Below are 16,805 nucleotides of genomic sequence, written 5' to 3'. Positions count from 1 at the left end.
ATACTGCCTGGTAGACAAGGTGTAAGCATTCTGTGTGGTAATGTCCCCTGTTTTGCAGATAGGAAAAAGGCAGGCAATCCCTAATAACTCTTACTAAATGACTCTTGTGTTCCCGTAGAATTCTAAGGAATTGTAGCTCATTATATTGTGTTATATCCCTTATTTTATAGTTTCATACGCCCAAATTTAAGGGGCAGTTTCAGTTATTCTGAGAACACCTCAGAGAGTATGAGAACTTGTATTATTTGTAAATTAGGAGAACCTTTGGCTCATTTTTTATAGAAAAATACAGGTTTTTAACAGATATTTATCTTTTGCCGTATATAGCTAAAAGCAACTGTGTTCCTATCTGGGCTGTGCTAAAAGCTTTCGTACCTATGCCCCTGGAATTTACAACCTCAATTTTTTTTTTTTTTTACTGTATACATATATGTAAAGATTTTAGAAGGTCAGAGGAGGTAAAGTCTTCCAAAAAACTTGAAGTGAGGAATAGAGCATTCTTTACATTTGTCTCATGCATGCCCCTAAAAGGCCTAAGGGGAGTAGGTTGGGCTGGAAGTCAGTTAAGAGGGAAACGGAAGTTGGAGGAAGAATGGAGTTCATTTGTTTGTCGACTGATGTCTTCATACAGTAGAATGCTTCCTTTGATCTAGAAAAAAAATTCTATATAAATCCTGGTTCTACCAGTTACTGTCTTTTATAACCTTGGGAAAATTTTATGTCCTCTTGGAGCATCAGCTTCCTCGTTTATAAATTGGCAATGATAGAAGTACGTACCTTGAAAGATCGTTGTGAGGAAAGAATCAGAAACCTCTGGTGAACACAGTGTCTGACACTAAGTCAACATAAATGGAAATTAGTACTGTTGGAATTTGTACAAGCCTGGACAAGACTAAAATCAGGGACCTTGCTTGTGGTACCAATTGATCCTCATAGTTTCCCTTACCATGAAAACGGAAGTAAAATATTTTTAGTGCTCTGTGATTCAAATGCCGATTCTGTGTTTATGTGGCCATACTGATGTCCCCATTTTACCTAATTCCTTTCAACGTTTCGGACTTCTTCTTAAACATGCCCTCTTAGGGACTAAGGCCATATTTCTTGGTAATAACCAATCAGAACGATTAACATGAATAGCAGTTCTTAAATGTTGGGCTTGATAATGACTTTCCCACAATTGCTATTTTGGGTCCTTTCTCACTAGCCTGAGGAAATGACAAGATTGAGAAGCATGAACAGACAACTCCAGATAAATGTTGACTGTACACTGAAAGAAGTTGACCTCCTTCAATCTAGAGGTATAGACTTGATTATTTGGTAAACCATAAGTAATAGTGTGGTGTTTTAAGCTGCTTAAATAGCAATCATTTTGGTTTTACAGATTTGAGAGAGAGTTTTTATCCATTATAATCCTAGTAAAGAGATCCGTCTACTCAATGGTCATAGATTTGGGGGATCAAAAGTAGTTTTACTTTGGCAGTTTCATCATTACGTTCTTACCATTGAGACTGCTCTATGTGGTTACTCTGCGCTTACTGTGTTTTAGTCCTTTACTGTGATTATTTTATATTGATGGGTCTTAATTATACAAGTTATTTTGGATGATTAACACATGAATCTCGTATCTGTAAAAATAGGGACTCACGTATCAGATTATTCCTCAGTTTTAAACTATCTGTTACACGAAAACATCCAGCTACATTTTACACTTTTTGGAGTCTGAGGTTTCTTTCTTGTTTGGCTCTCTTACAGAATTGTATTATGGTAGAAGCTCTCTTAACTGACTTGCATTTACCAAGCTCCCCAGGCCAGAGGTGTTCATTCCCTCCACCCCTCTCCCTCCAGTAAGATACTCGGACCGAGTTCACAGCCGCCGTGCACTCCTGACTAGGAGGCCACACAGCGGCGTGTTCATGGACTCGTCTGCCGCACCAGAGTTAGCTGTGCCCCGTCCTTCCCCTGTATATGCCGTTTCCCGTATTCTTCCTGAAGGAGGAGCCGCTCTTCCTAGGAAAAAAACCAAAGGCGAATCACTTAAAACAAAGCAAGAAAAAAAAAAAGGAGATGGTCTGTGCACTAATTATGGGTGAAAACTGACACGGGTTAAGGGGATAAGTCGTCAAAATCCAAGAGGACTCTGTCTCTTAATAAAACAAAACTGTAGATTCAGAGTTCAGCATACTAGCCTGCTGCCTCTTTTGGTAGTTTTGGTGGAACACAGTCACACTCCTTTGTTGACATATTGTCTGGGACTGGTTTTGTGCTTCAGCACGGCTGACTGCAGACTATTACGGATCCACAAAGCCTGCAGTGTTTGGACCAAGTCTGCCTACTCCCCCTGAAGGTCCTCAGCGGTGTAGTTTATGTAAGAAAGACCATAGAAAACTTCAGTCAACACATCTTAAGTCTTGAGGCAACATTCAAGTGGACAAGGATTTTTTTTCTTAAAACGTCTGTTTCAGTCAGCCTCTCCCCTTATCACCACTGTTCTTAATTATGGCAGCTAAGAGAGCTTCTACTATGTTTTAATAGTTTTATAATAAGTACCCTGTTGGCATGGTTAGGCAAGATTTAAAACCTAGCCAACAAGCAGACTAGAAGCAAATTTGAATGTGAAAGGTTGCATAGCCTGCTCACGGACCCTTCACTTTTTCCGAAGGTGTTCCTAGTGACACCTTGCTTCAAGCACTGAACGAATTCTGTGCATGGTGTGCGGATCTTACCAAGTATTGTTACTGTATTGGAAGACTGCGTGGTTTTCTTTTTGAAGCAAAACAAGGAACCCTCAAACGGTTGGAATATTTCTAATAAGCCTTATGAGACCTAGAAATTAGAAGAGCCGCTGTAACTTAATTGAGGCATACATACGCAGCATCTTACGGCATTGTGGCTTTCATGGTCTTCCAAATGGACAAAAGCATTTGTAATAGAACCTGCAAGGGAAACCACTGTTGAGGTTTGATAAGCAAAGAGCTGTGTTTTTGGTCTCCATTGGGCAACAAAGAGCTTTTTGTTGTTGTTGTTTTGTTGGTGGTGCTTATGCGTTTCTAAATCTACTTTCATAAGGGGTCCAAATATTTCCACTTTATATTGAAAGCAAGAGAGTGAACCTAGATGCAAACAATTATTTAATTTTGGAAAACTTTCATGGGGGACCAATGTCTGGAAATCAAGACACCTGATATATTTGAATTATCAGAACCATCTAGCATTCTGTGCACCTAAGCATGGGTAGTTTCGAACCTCCATTGGAAGTGTGCAGCACAAGCAGATGACAGCGGTAGGTTCACAGAAGTGGAGGGAGGACTGACAGCTGACATTGCATCACAACCCACCTTGGAGGGCTCGCGGCAGGAGCTGGCGCTGAAATAGTCACTAGGTCAGGGAGTGAACATCTTAAAGTTCTCAGGGGTAGTTCGAGTACTCTGAAATTGGCACCTTATGATCTTAGATACATCGGTAGGCATCATTCAGTATTCTCCTTTTCTTGAAGATAAGAATCTGTGAGTCCCTGCTACTGAAACTTGATTTCTCTTTGTCGTTTATGTGTTTCACTTCTTCTACAGTTGACTTGAAAGATACCTTCTTTCTCAAGGTTTGTCCATTAAAACCAAACATAACGCACACAAGTTCAGCTGTCCTTTCTCCTCATTTACTTCCGTAAGTGTGCCACAGACGTCATCCTCCTGAAAGAGACTATCTTTGCAGTTAGAAAAATATTCCTTCAGGCGATAGTTTATAGATCAGCACTGATATGGTACTTTGCTTGGGGCTTTTCTCACAGTGATCAAGCACACATTTTCAGTGGGAAGAGGATAGGAGTTTTGAACCCTGGGAAAGTTTCTCTTCTTACGTATTTTATTTCTATATATTCTTCAACAGAAAAGCCAAATAGGAGCAAGAGCCCTAAATGCATGGTGATTTTATTTTCTTTATAGGAAACTTTGATCCAAAAGCTATGAATAATTTTTATGACAACATAGAACCTGGCCCAGTTGTACCACCCAAGCCATCTAAAAAAGGTGAGTAGGGAAATGCCACATAGAAATAATTACCAGAATTTTTAGCTGAAGAAATTTCCACTAGTGACAGGTGAACATAATAATGAGGGATGAGGTGTTTCTTTTTTTGAGAGAGCCCAAGTGAGGAAGGGGCAGAAACAGGATCAGGAGAGACTCTGCACTGACAGGCTCCAGTGGAAGTCAGATGCCTGAGCCCCTGAGCCAAACAGGCGTTCTCCCCCCCCCCCCCCCCCCCCCCCCCCCCCCCCCCCCCCCCCCCCCCCCCCCCCGCCTTTTTTAAAAATACTGATTCTTGAGAGAGGGAAAGAGAGACTCTGAATGAAGCAGGCTCCACCCTGTCAGTGCAGAGCCCTACCTGGACCTTGAACCCAGGAACTGTGACATCATGACCTGAGGCAAAATCTGATGCTCAACCCACTGAGCCACCCAGGCAACCTGGGACTAGGTGTTTTTTCGTCAAGGACAACAGAACTTCCCTGTAACCAAGAGTTGGAGGAATCACTTTTGGATCTGTTCTCCTTATTCTTGTGCGCCAGTGTTTAATTGGCATTTCAGTATCTTAAGAAGTTAATTTGAATTAAATTTAAATCTTGAGTCATGGAATTTAGATAAATATTTTTTGCCCATTCTTATTTAAAGGCTCATCTTCTATACACGTTGCATGACTGAGGTGTCAAGTATGCATGACATACCTTAATCCATTGTGCTTTTTAAGCAACTCACAGTGAACATGAAGATACATAGCATGGCGAAGACTACCTTTACTTTTTATTTATAATTAAATCAAAATTGAGAAACTTATTCTTCCCCTGTTGATTTGTACATACATCACTTTTAACTGCACTTACCTGTACTAGGCAAAAGTAACAAACTGATTCTGAAATGCATACTGTATTGCCTAAGACCTAGAATATTTAAAACAACTTCTAAAAAGAATGTACTTGGACGTCTTAGCCCTGACTTCAGAACGTCATAGAAACCTACAGTCATGATAGTGTGTTTTTGGCATAGGGATAAAAAGTAGATGGACAGCCCAGACAGAGACCCTCACTTCCCCTGCCAGATTTGACAAAAGCCCCAAAGCAGTGAATGGAGACAGGGACGTCTTTCCAGCAACCATATGGAAAAATAACCTACTAGACACAAACATCTGAGCTGGGTCATAAATACCTCAGCGTCAGCGCTACATTACAGAGGTTCCAGAACAAAACCTAAACTATCCTTGCAACTTGGGTTTAGCTAAGAATTTTGAGGAGACAGCAAGAACATTAGCCTTCATTAAAATTCAACATTTCTGCTCATCCAGACACACTAGGAAGAAAGTGAAAAGGCAGGCCATAGAGTCGGGAGGAAATATTTGAAAACATGCCTGGTTAAAAAAAAAAAAAAGCGGTATCTAGCATATATAAAGAACTTCTATAACACAGTAATAAAAAGCCAATCCAGGGGCATCTAGGCGACTCAGGTCATGATCTCACAGTTGATGAGTTCAAGCCCCACATCCGGCTCTCTGTTGTCAGCTTAGAGCCTGCTTTGGATCCTCTGTCTGCCCCTCGCCTGTGCACTTGGGTGCATGCCCACACACTCTCTCTCAAAAATAAACATTAAAAAAAGACCAACAACTGAAAAGGCAATCTACTTTTAAAAGGATCAAAACCTTTGAGTCAACACATCGCAAAGAAATATATATACATGGGTAATAAGCACATGAAAATGCTCAACTTTAATAGACTAAGAAAATGGACATTAAAATCCTGAGATTCCTCAATAACGATTGTATAAAACATTACTGAGGATGTAGAGCAATCAGAATTCTTACACATTTCTGGTTAAAGTTTTCTGGTGTATTTCTTTAAAAAAATTTTTTTTAATGTGTATTTGAGAGACAGAGCATGAGTGGGGGGAGGGACAGAGAGCAAGAGAGACACAGAATATGAGGCTATGAGCTGGCAGCACAGAGCCTGATGTGGGGCTCAAACTCATGGACCATGCGATCATGAGCTGGGCCAAAGTGGGAGGCTTAACTGACTGACCCACCTAGGCACCTCTCTTTCTTATACAACCAAACATTGATTCAGCTGCCCTGTAGTCCAGGAACTCCACTTCTAAAAATGTATCCAACATAATATCAAACCTGTGTGTTCAAAATAACCAAACAGTGGGACCAGCCCAAGTGGCCCATCAGCCAGTGAATGGATAAACCAATTGTGATAGATTCAGAGCATACTGTTCAGCAATACAGACAAACCCCTGTTACAACCTGCATGGCCCCTCGGCACCATAATGTAGAATGAAAGGAAGCAAATACCCGAGAAAGCGTACTGGGGGAGTCTCTTCACATGGACTTCATTCAGTAAATTAGTTTACGTGAAAAGACAACAGCTGTTGGCTCTGGGAGTCAAGGTTGGGGGTTAACTGGGAACAAGGGAGGACCTTAGGGGCTAATGGTAATGTCTTGATAGGAATTCAGATTATTTAGGTGTATATGCATTTGTGAAAACTACTCAGATGGCACGCTCAGTGAAATACACAAACCGTAAGTTTCACCTTAGAGACCCACCAAGAAATAAAAGGAACATTTCTTGAAGTCATGGGGTAGATCAGCTGCCAGGCGCCCAGAGAGTATTCTAGCAGTGGTGATACTAGTGTTGCAGACTGGTCATTCTGCCTCTGTCTTAGAGACCAACACCATGTATCTGAGGTAGGAAGCTCCTGTTTTGGTGAACTGCTCCGCTAGGAATAGTGTTAGGATGCTGTTATTATCAAGCGTCATCTGACTCTCTAGAAGTACTTTACATTGAGAAGGCCAGATTCCATAGTGCTTTGAGTAGTCCCTCAGAGTTAGCTCTAATTCAATTCTAAATGCAGTCAACTTCTAAAATATGTACCAAATGCTTAGTATGTATATGGATTATGTAGATAAGATGCTTGATGCTACAAATGTAACACCTGGCCCTTTACCCCAAGCAGCTTATCCTAGTCTACATACAGTTTTAATACCAAGTAGACTAAAAAACTTACATCTTCACTATAAATGAATTTCTACTTAAGAAACCTAATTGAGCTCTCATTGTATATACTGTTGGTGAGAGTATAAAACGGTCCTGTTATGTACCCCTTGCATTTACACTTATTTTCAGAAAAGGTGAAAGGTGTATTTATTTTGAGAGAGCAAGCTTGTGCTCCCACATGGGGGAGAGGCAGAGAGAAGAGATAGAGCCTGATATGGGGCTCGATCTCACGAACCATGAGATCATGACCTGAGCTAAAATCGTGAGCCACCCAGGCACCACCTTTCACCTCTTTCTATTAAAATTTAGGAATGGAACTTGATTATTCAGTTCTTAAAGAATCCTTTTATCACCTTTATAAAAGCTATTTGGTTTTCTGTATGAAGTCTAGGGTGTTGTCTTCTAAGCATTTGCACTTTTTTTTTTTTAACTAAATTGGCCTCTTCTAAAAAATGTTTGTCTTTTAATGTAGATTTTCTTACAGTACCACTTAAGTTTAAGATAAACCAATTCTGTTATTTATACTTTGTTGGTTAGAATAAATGGCATTATTACATATACTACAAATCCAAGTGGAATATGGATATTTAGCTCAGTTGTAGGTATGATAATAAAAAGGAGAGAATGAGGGGCCCCTGGATGGCTCAGTCGGTTAAGCAGCCAACTTTAGCTCAGGTCATAATCTTGTGGTTCATGAATTTGAGCCCCGCGTCGGGCTCTGTGCTGACAGCGTGGAGTCTGGAGCCTGTTTCAGATCTTTCTCCCTGTCTTTTCTCTGCCCTGCTCATGCACTGTCTGTCTGTCTGTCTCTCTCTTTCAAAAATAAAAACAAGGAAAACGAGACCAAGAGACCTTTGTGGACTGAACTTTGTAGTGAAACATTCCATGTACACGTAAGCTTCTCAGCTGACTTAGAAAGGCCTTCCCAACATTCCATTAGTAACACAGTGGTGAGGGCACGGACCTTGTTACCCCAGGACTGGAGCCCAGGTCCTGGTTGTTAACAGTCACCTGACCTTGTTCAGATCTAGTCTGTGCACCAGAGAGGTGATCAGGCCAAATCCTTACTAGTTTATGTATTCCAGGGCTGTCATAAGAGTCTGAGAGTAAGCATGTGACACTTATAAAAGTGCTTTAGAAATTTAAGAAATAGAAATTTACAGTATTCTTTGGAGCCTAAGGAGACCATTTACTCTGCTTTTGTTTACTATGATAATGGAGTGTTTAAGTACCTAGGCACGAGGCTTAGGATTCAGAGGCAGTGATTTCCAGAAGTGGATCTTAGTAAGGGATTGCCCATGGGCTCAGAACTAATCAGAAAATGCCAGAGCATTCTTTGGTTTCTAAGGGAAGATAATACAAAGGACGACCTACTAATAAGGTGTAAATTAATAGAAACCATAATCTAGCAAGGATGCCTGCAGTCCGTAGCTCTCAGTTGGTTCTGATTTTTCAATTACTGCTATTGTTACTCTTTAATTATGAAGTACTGGGCTTAATGTTATTATTGTAATGGATTCTTTGGCTAGGCTTACATATCATGTACTTTCAACCCATGATTTTCTAATAACTGTTGCTTAATCAGGCAATTAGCTCAAGTACCATCTCCCAAATTTTGCCTCTACATTGACATTTAATTACTATGACCGAGTTTACATGAGGAGAGTGGCAAAGTGGTGAGACTAGACATTTATTCCAAATAACTGTACAGAGGATGGAAAAACTGGAAAGAGCCACTGTTCCGTATAGGTTGTAAAAGCAGTGTAACATTTGGCACTTACCCTGACCTGAGAACGGAAGGTAACACAAAGTAATAGGGTAATACTCAACTGTGGGTGTGCCGTGCCTGATCCTTGGGAGCCCGTCCACTCTTCTCATGAACGGCTTTAATCCCTTTCCTACTGGCTTTGCTTCTTTTCATGCAGACTCAGCAGACCCTTGCACAATTGAGAGGAAAGCCCGAAGAATTAGCGTGACCTCCCAAGTACAGGCAGATGTCCATGATGCCCAGGCAGCAGCTGCAGATGGTTTGTACCTGTGTGTCCAGAGTTTGTGCAAAACTTCCAAAGACATGTGTTTGCCCATGGAGCGTCACCACCAGGAAACTCTCCCCCCCCCGCCCCTTTTAGAAAATTACTCTCTCAGAGCCCCTGGCTGCTTCAGGCTGTGGAGCATAGGACTCTTGATCTCAGGGCTGGAAGTTTGGGCTCCACATTGAGTGCAGAGATTATTAATTAATGAGTTTCTACAGCTGTGCTGTCCAATAAAATTTCTAGTTAACTACATTACAAAGTAAAAAGTGAAATTAGCTTCTTAAGTATATACAACACAGTATTTCAGCATGAAGTCCACATAAATTAATGAAATGTTTCATGTTATTTCAAACTGAGTCTGTAATACTGGTGTCTTTTTAGGTTTATTGATTTAACAGCGTGCATGAGTGGGGGAGGGGCCGAGAGAGAGGATCCCAAGCAATCGCTGCACTGTCATCCCGGAGCCTGAGCTCATTGTGGGCCTCAAACTCACAAGCTCTGAGTTCATGGCTTGCGCTGCAGTCCAGAATCGGACGGTTAACTGATTGAGCCACCCAGGTGCCCCAAGCTTGTCTGCGTTTTACACGAAGAGCACATCTCAGTTCACAGTGGCCACTTATGAAGGCCAAGTAATTAATTTAAAACACAGCTTTTTGGGGCGCCTGGGTGGCTTAGTTGATTAAGCATCCAACTCTGGCTCAGGTCACAGTCTTGTGGTTCTTGGGCTGGAACCCCTCATCCAGCTCTGTGCTGACAGCTCAGAGCCTGCAGCCTACTTCAGATTCTGTCTCCCTCTTTGTCTCTGCCCCTTCCCAGCTAGCACAATGTCTCTCTCAAAAATAAGTAAATGTTAAAAAAAAAAAATTATAAAAAGAATTACGACCTTTTGAGTGTGCCTGAGTGGCTCCATCTGTTATGAGTCTGACTTTGTCTCAGGTCTTGATCTTACAGTTCTGGAGTTCGAGCCCCGTATGGGCCTTCAGCTGTCAACGTGGAGCCTGCTTGGGATCCTCTGCACCCCTCTCCCGCTTGCTCGCATACATGTGCGCACGCTGTCAAAAATAAAAAAGTCATTAAAAAATTTTGTTTTAAATGTATAACCTCTCACTGCAATTTTCTACTGCTTCTTGAATTTTACCTTCAGATTCAGTTGAAATAAGGGTTTTAAAAATATTGTATATGTGAGTTTATGCAAGTTTTTTACTTGACTATTACAGAACTAGGGGGGAAATCCCCATTTAAGAACCAAACAAGCATGAAACTGCTTTGTAGTTTAGTTAAAAAAAAAAAAATCGTCCTTTACCGTTGGCATATTTGCCATTATGGGAAAAAACTGTTTTCCTCTCTGAAACTGGGTAGAAGTTAGAGATCTTGAAAAATTTTTTTAAATGTTTATTTTACTTTAGAGAGGGGGAGACAAAGAATCTGAAGCAGGCTCCAGGCCCTGAGCTGTCAGCAGAGAGCCGGACACAGGGCTCAGACTCATAAACCGTGAGATCAGGACCTGAGCCAAAGTTGGACACTTAACCGACTGAGCCACCCCCAATTTTAAAATTTTCAATAGCATCCTTTTAGGCAATTTGTTTTCTATATTCTAATGAGTATATTATAAACATTTTTTGTAAAGATGGTTATTATGCAGATTTGGCCTATTAAAATTAACCTTAAAAAACTTATTTTTAAATGGGTTAATCTCTACACTCAGTATGGGGCTCTAACTCACAGCCCTGAGAGAGAGAGAGAGAGAGAAAGAGAGACAGACACAACGTGAGCAGGGGAGGGTCAGAGAGAGGAGGAGACACAGAATCCGAAGACAGGCTCCAGGCTCTGAGCTAGCTGTCAGCACAGAGCACAACGCAGGGCTCGAACCCACGAACCGTGAGATCATGACCTGAGCCGAAGCCGGACGCTTAACCTACTGAGCCACCCAGGCGCCCCCCATGCTCTTCTGACTGAACTAGCATGGGCCCCTAAAAATAATTAGTCTTAACGGAAAAACATTTACTTCAGTTCTCTTTTTAAGTTTTCATTTTCTATGAGGCTTGAAGTATTTTGCTTCTTAAACAGTCCATAAAAAGATTTCACAACTATAAATCAAGTGAAAACGGACATCTAAAATGTCTTTTGGGTTTTTGAGGCTTCTGTTTAAACAGTACTTCCCTGAGATGACAGGCACAATGTCTTACTGACAAGAATTCTAGATTGGGTGCCTGTAAATATTTTGGTAAGTTGAGAGATTTATTCCAAATTCAATCATGATGGTAGTGAAGCAGAGCATATGGCTACAGTATGCCATTTGGGGCTTGAAGATTTATTCTAAGCAACTGCAAAGGCAGGAGAAGGTCTGACCCCGGAGTAGAAGTTCCCCTTTTGTCAGGAACCGTTAGGACTCCCTCCCTCACTCCCAAGCGAGCTAGCAGTGAGGTCTGCGCTTCGGGAGCACAGCCCCCGCCCGCTTCATCTCACGTGCGCCAGGCACCCAGTGCTCGGCTCTTTCATGCCCATCACCCATTTACGTTCCACCCCCACCACCCCTCGACTTGTTCTCTGTATTTAAGAGTCTCTTACCGTTTGCTTCCCTGTTTTGTTCTTATTTTTCCTTTCCTCTCCTTGTATGCATCTGTTGTGTTTCTCAAATTCCACCCACGAGTGACACTGACCTTTAGAAAGGTGGTCTCCATTAGAGGAGTGTCCTTGTCTGTACCAGAGAGCCTGAGGACTAAATCAAAAGAGAATGGTTATCAGCAGAGGAAGGACAGGACTTAACCGAAGCAGTAAACCCTTATTTACTGGGTTTGTCAGGTCGCTCCTGGGACAGGCTTCCTCTGCCCTCCCTCCAACAGTTTGCTTGGTCTTAAGCTGAGGAGGATATTGAAATGGCCGCTTGGCCCCCTTTGGGAAGTTAGTTTTCCTAGGTCTCTGCCCTGCCTATGTGAGGTACCCATGTTAATGAACTTTGTTTTTTCGCTTGTTCATCTTTTATTATGGGAGTGGAGGGGTCTCAGTCAAGAACTCAGAAAGATAGAGGGAAAATGATTTTTCCTTCTCCTATAGGATTAAACAAGAGAAGCCCTAAGCACCCCATATTAGGCTAAAAGAGCTTGTGCAGTTATTTATGCAGTTTAGAAAACAGAATGTAAGGCTAGGTTTGGAGTCAAATACTTCATGAAGTAAAAATTCGCCTGCTCTAGGAAAGCATAAAGGTGAGTTTTTAGAGCCTTTTTGTTAAAAAACAGCAATAAGATATAAGTGTTTACCTGTTAAAAGAAGAAAATGCCCTGAAAACCAAAGATTACTATATGAGAGAGAATCTTTTCTGGAAATGGCAGGCGGAACATTTTTCCTCTAACAGAAGGCTTTGACAAGTCAATGTGCTCTTTATTCTTCCATATTGTACCAAAAAGTAAAGTGTTAAGGCTCTGTGTTTTAGAGTCATGAGCCACAAGGTACAGGGTGGCTGTTAATGGCCATTAAAATGGGCAGTGGAGGTCAAAGAAACAGCCTCGTTTTTCCTTTTTAGAGTTTCACGAATAGGTTGATGAAGCCCGTGGTTTTCTCTTCTGTTTTCAAGCTCACATCTCTGGCGAAGCCTTACTGTGATGATTGGAAGGTTCGGGTCCAAAACTCCGTTCTCTCTACCTGTTGGGGAATGAATGTTCACACCAGCCATTTATCAGGAAAGACAAATTGCTTAACGACAAGTCAGTTTGTTAATTTCCAAAAGACGATAGCCTTAACCCCAAGCGTTGGCTAATCAAAGCCTTCCATCGTAGTTTCTTTTGTTACCTGCTTAGGAAGTCTGCTGCCTTTACATCTTCATGTCCTTCTCAGTTCACAGTGAGGCCCCGCACTGTGTTACAGGTCGATATTCCCAGGCTTGTGCGTATGCTCTGGATTCCCGAGTGAATTCCATCCAGAGGTCTTTAGCCTCCTGGTCCCAGACACTACGTTCAGTAGGGACTATTCCTCAAAAAGCAGATTTTCCAAAGTAACTCTAGAAGACAAGAGCCTTTTTGAGCACAAGGCCAGAGGGAATGAGGACCTAGGAGGAATAGAAGTTTCAAGTGTTTATAAAGAAAATCCTGAGGACCAATCAAGGGTTGCCAGCCTGTTTTATAGCCAGGTATACTCCCCCCCCCCCTTTTTTTTTTAAGTTTATTTATTTTGAGAGCAAGCATGTGTACTGGTTGGGGAGGAGCAGAGAGCAAGAATCCCAAGCTCGCTCTCCATTGTCAGCACAGAGCCCAGTGAGGGGCTCGAACTCAGAAAGCATGAGATCATGACCTGAGCCGAAATCAGCACTGTTTGACTGACTGAGGGACCCTTACATATATCCATTTCTAAAAACCGTATCTAAAGAACACTGTAATACCCAAAAGGTAGGAAAGAGGCTCAGAATAAAAAAAAAAAATCTTGTATTTTGAATGAACTTAGCTTTTATGAAAACCTGTAGTCTTCATCTTTTTACCATTCTGGGAACAGCTTTGTTAGGCGTGGTCTCAGTCATTTGGAATCATTCTGGTACAAGTCTGCGTGTACACTGTGAGGCTGACCCAGCAGAGCCTGATGAGTTTGGCTAGTACCGGGGATGGGTGCGAGGTGTCCGGGAAAACTGGAGACGGCAGAATTTCCCATGCTTTGGGACATTTCTCGTTGGCTTCATTTTGTTGGAATATAGCATAACCGCTCTGTAAGGATCATGAGTGAGGAAGTCATCTGTACTTAACTCGGGTTCATCGTCTTCTAAAAGCAGAAAAGTCAGTTTAAGCAGAGCAGCATTTGTGTCATAAACTCCTGTGGAGTTGCGTGTGGCTAGTAGTAGCTGTGCATAGCAACCGGCTCTCACGCTCGGTCAGTAGGAAACTGTCCCCGTCTTTTTAGGTCGTTTTTCAGCTTGGATTATACGTTCAATCTATCTTCTCTCTCCCTCCTAACTTCCCTCAGAGCATCTAACTGGCTCCAAGCAGGGTGCTCGGACCCAGCCCCGAGATGAAGACTACGAAGGGGCTCCGTGGAATTGTGACAGCTGCACCTTCCTGAACCACCCTGCCCTGAACCGCTGTGAGCAGTGCGAGATGCCACGGTACACTTGAACTCGGATGGGTCTGCGTCAACTCTAGAACGACACTCTGAGCACCCACTTGAAGACCAGAAACCCTTGGGAATCTGTTCAGCTGCGCGGGTTCCCGTGGGGACGAGGCAGGACGCGGTGGCGGCCTGTGCTCACTAAGGGAAGACTGGGGAGTTCTCTATGGTTTGGGGGGTGTTTTGTTTTCTGTTTTTTTTTTTTTCCTTTCTTAACTCATTGCCGAGTGAGATAGAAAGGGATACTTGAAACTGGGAAAGGAGTCACTCCTGAAAGAATGTACACAGAGAAGTCACGCACTCTTCTGTGAAGTCCCAATTGTTAACGTTACTGCTGAGTAGCCCTTACTTTATAACCTAGAACTTTCAATCATGGTGTGACCTGTTACAGTTTATGTAGACCAACTGTGAATGCCCAGGGCAGACCCACCCGGTCACAGCTCTCTGGAAACCCGAGGTTCCCCGTGCCTCTGCCCGTTGTTTCCTGCTGAGGAGAAGACAGGAAAAAAGCACCCAGAATTTTTTTTTTTTTTTTGAGGGGAGGCAAACTAAAAAGGGTATTTGTAAATTGCTGCTTTTCTCAGAGGGAATTTCAAACACACACCGTAGCTTAAAATGTGATTTGTAGCGGTCAGGAATGAGGCATATCATGCCCTTTGTTCAGAAGTACAATCAGAGCTGAGAAGATCCCTTTTCCTTGTACAATAATACATCACGCTAAATCAACACTGGTAACTCAGACCTAATCATGCCACAGTAGATAGAATTTTTATGTTATTGCATGCTTTTATTAGGCCATTGGCTTTAAAAATAACAAGTCCTTACCAAGTACGATTTTACGAATGACCTTCTCATGAAACTGCGCTTAGCCAATAGCACAGTGAATGTATGCCAAATGTAAATCCATTCCAAAATCCATTTGGAAATCTTGAGCTCAGCTGTGGTTCTATAAGAAATGTGTGCAGTCCATAGGGCTTTTTTTTTTGGTTCCTTCCAATTTTGTGATGAATTTATGATGTTTACAGCACAGTGTCTTGTGCCACAATCCTAACTTAGCTGAAAAAAATCAATATTAGCTGTTCAATACAGATTTATTTGCACATGTTAATAAAGCAGTACGAGGGAAATTACAGTTGGCCAATGTCATAAAGTTGTACAGTGCATTACTTGGGAGGAAGAGAAGGCTAGTCAAGAAATAAGAGAAAGGTAAATACAAAGGACTTTAAAACTAAGAACTGTTTAAATTTAACATGCTGTATTCAGAGATAATAATGAGTTTATTCCGGTAGTTCAGGGGATACTAAAGCACTCCTTATTTGTGAAACCAAAATTCAGGGTATGAAAAAGTGAAGACAGGTAAAACTCATGTGACCCATTAGGGTGCACCACTGGAAAACTGTTAATAGAACATTTCTTTAAGGTCTCTAGCACTGAATTTCCTTCCTAGCTTAGGTTTGGGTTTTGCAATCTTCCTGTTATTTGGGTGAATATAAACAGCAATAAGATCAGTAGGGCGTTTAATCCTGAAGGATTTTTCCTGAGGTTGTAATTTTAGGACTATCCACTAGCACATACCATGTGACAGCCCCCCTGCCCGCGCGCGTGCGCACACACACACACACTCTTAAAGCTGTCACTGTATTGTAATATAGAAGTGGTGTCTGCAGACCTGGGAAAACAAGCTTCACCTAATAGTATCATGAAACCAAAGGCATCATAACCATCATCATTCTCCTTCAAAACCGTATTTCACACTCTTACCTACGGCTTTGAAAACGTTTTGTATGTGGAAAATACCCAAAATATCCACTCGGCTCACAAAGTACGTGTTGCTGTGTGATCACACTGATCAAACATCTCTCACCTGTGGCACCTGTGAAAATAACGGAGAGAAAGCAGATGGGCGTGAAATCATGGACCTGAAAACAGCATTCTTTAAAAGCTTCTGTGACACTGGTGTCCGTCCATCTCCAGCAGCTGTCAGTCCTGCTGTTCTCTAATATGCCACTGCCTATCTCTTCAGTGATGATCAACCCCACTTGGTATTAAATAACAGTTTAGGGGGGAAATCTATATCCTGCTTGGTGTTCGAGCTCAAGGTTTATCAGTATTCTTACGTAACTCAACTGGCAGCAGTGACGTTGGCACTTGTCAGGGAGGAGGGGAAGTCGCAGGCATGGAAGCACTAGGATGCGGGATCAAAACCACGCAGGATGATCACAGCTCCTGCATGAGCGCGCGTCCCGGGTCACACGCTGCCATCCACAGTAGCCGCATGGTCCCGGGCTTGTGATCTACCCAGTAAATCCTTGTTTTCACCTGCCAGCAAAAAGGGGCAGGAACCAGTCTCTTGGATAGGTGCAGGGGGCAGGGGAGGAGGGATCAGAGAGTACTTTTCACGAAGTTTCGTATGTGTTCATTGCTGGTTGTGCACAGGTTTCACAGGCCAAAGTAGGCTGCATTCAAAGATAATTGTTTTCCACAGACCCATTTCATCTTTTTAACCGTGTCCCCTCCATAGACTTGCCCCTGACCACATTGAAGGGGGACTCCGGTCAACTCTCAAGGTGCCTTTTCGAAAGGCTGTCCTGGTCAGACCGAAGCGCGCACCCCAGCGGCCGGCGGCAGGAGGGCGCGCCGGGTGGCACCTGTCC

At 42.4% G+C, this 16,805-nt stretch overlaps 1 protein-coding gene across 9 annotated transcripts in view; it reads left to right on the top strand.

Moving 5' to 3' along the window:
• The window catches only part of TAB3 (TGF-beta activated kinase 1 (MAP3K7) binding protein 3), an 88,784-nt gene extending 74,458 nt beyond the window's left edge, over positions 1–14,326 (top strand). For 3 of the 9 annotated variants that reach the window (XM_029930463.1, XM_029930465.1, XM_029930466.1), the window contains 4 exons: positions 1,205–1,298; positions 3,939–4,022; positions 8,959–9,060; positions 14,011–14,326. In XM_029930463.1, coding sequence (XP_029786323.1) covers positions 1,205–1,298; positions 3,939–4,022; positions 8,959–9,060; positions 14,011–14,159 — 429 coding nt within the window. In that variant the 3' untranslated portion in view covers positions 14,160–14,326. The remainder of the gene's footprint in view (positions 1–1,204; positions 1,299–3,938; positions 4,023–8,958; positions 9,061–14,010) is intronic. The other 6 variants (XM_029930467.1, XM_029930468.1, XR_003905100.1 and 3 more) reach the window with 6 other exon arrangements.
• Positions 14,327–16,805: the final 2,479 nt, after the last annotated feature.

The sequence above is a fragment of the Suricata suricatta genome, chromosome X (genome assembly GCF_006229205.1).
Source record: "Suricata suricatta isolate VVHF042 chromosome X, meerkat_22Aug2017_6uvM2_HiC, whole genome shotgun sequence".
NCBI lineage: Eukaryota > Metazoa > Chordata > Mammalia > Carnivora > Herpestidae > Suricata > Suricata suricatta.
Note: the sequence above shows the minus strand (reverse complement) of the source record. Positions and strands in the feature narration are given on the sequence as shown.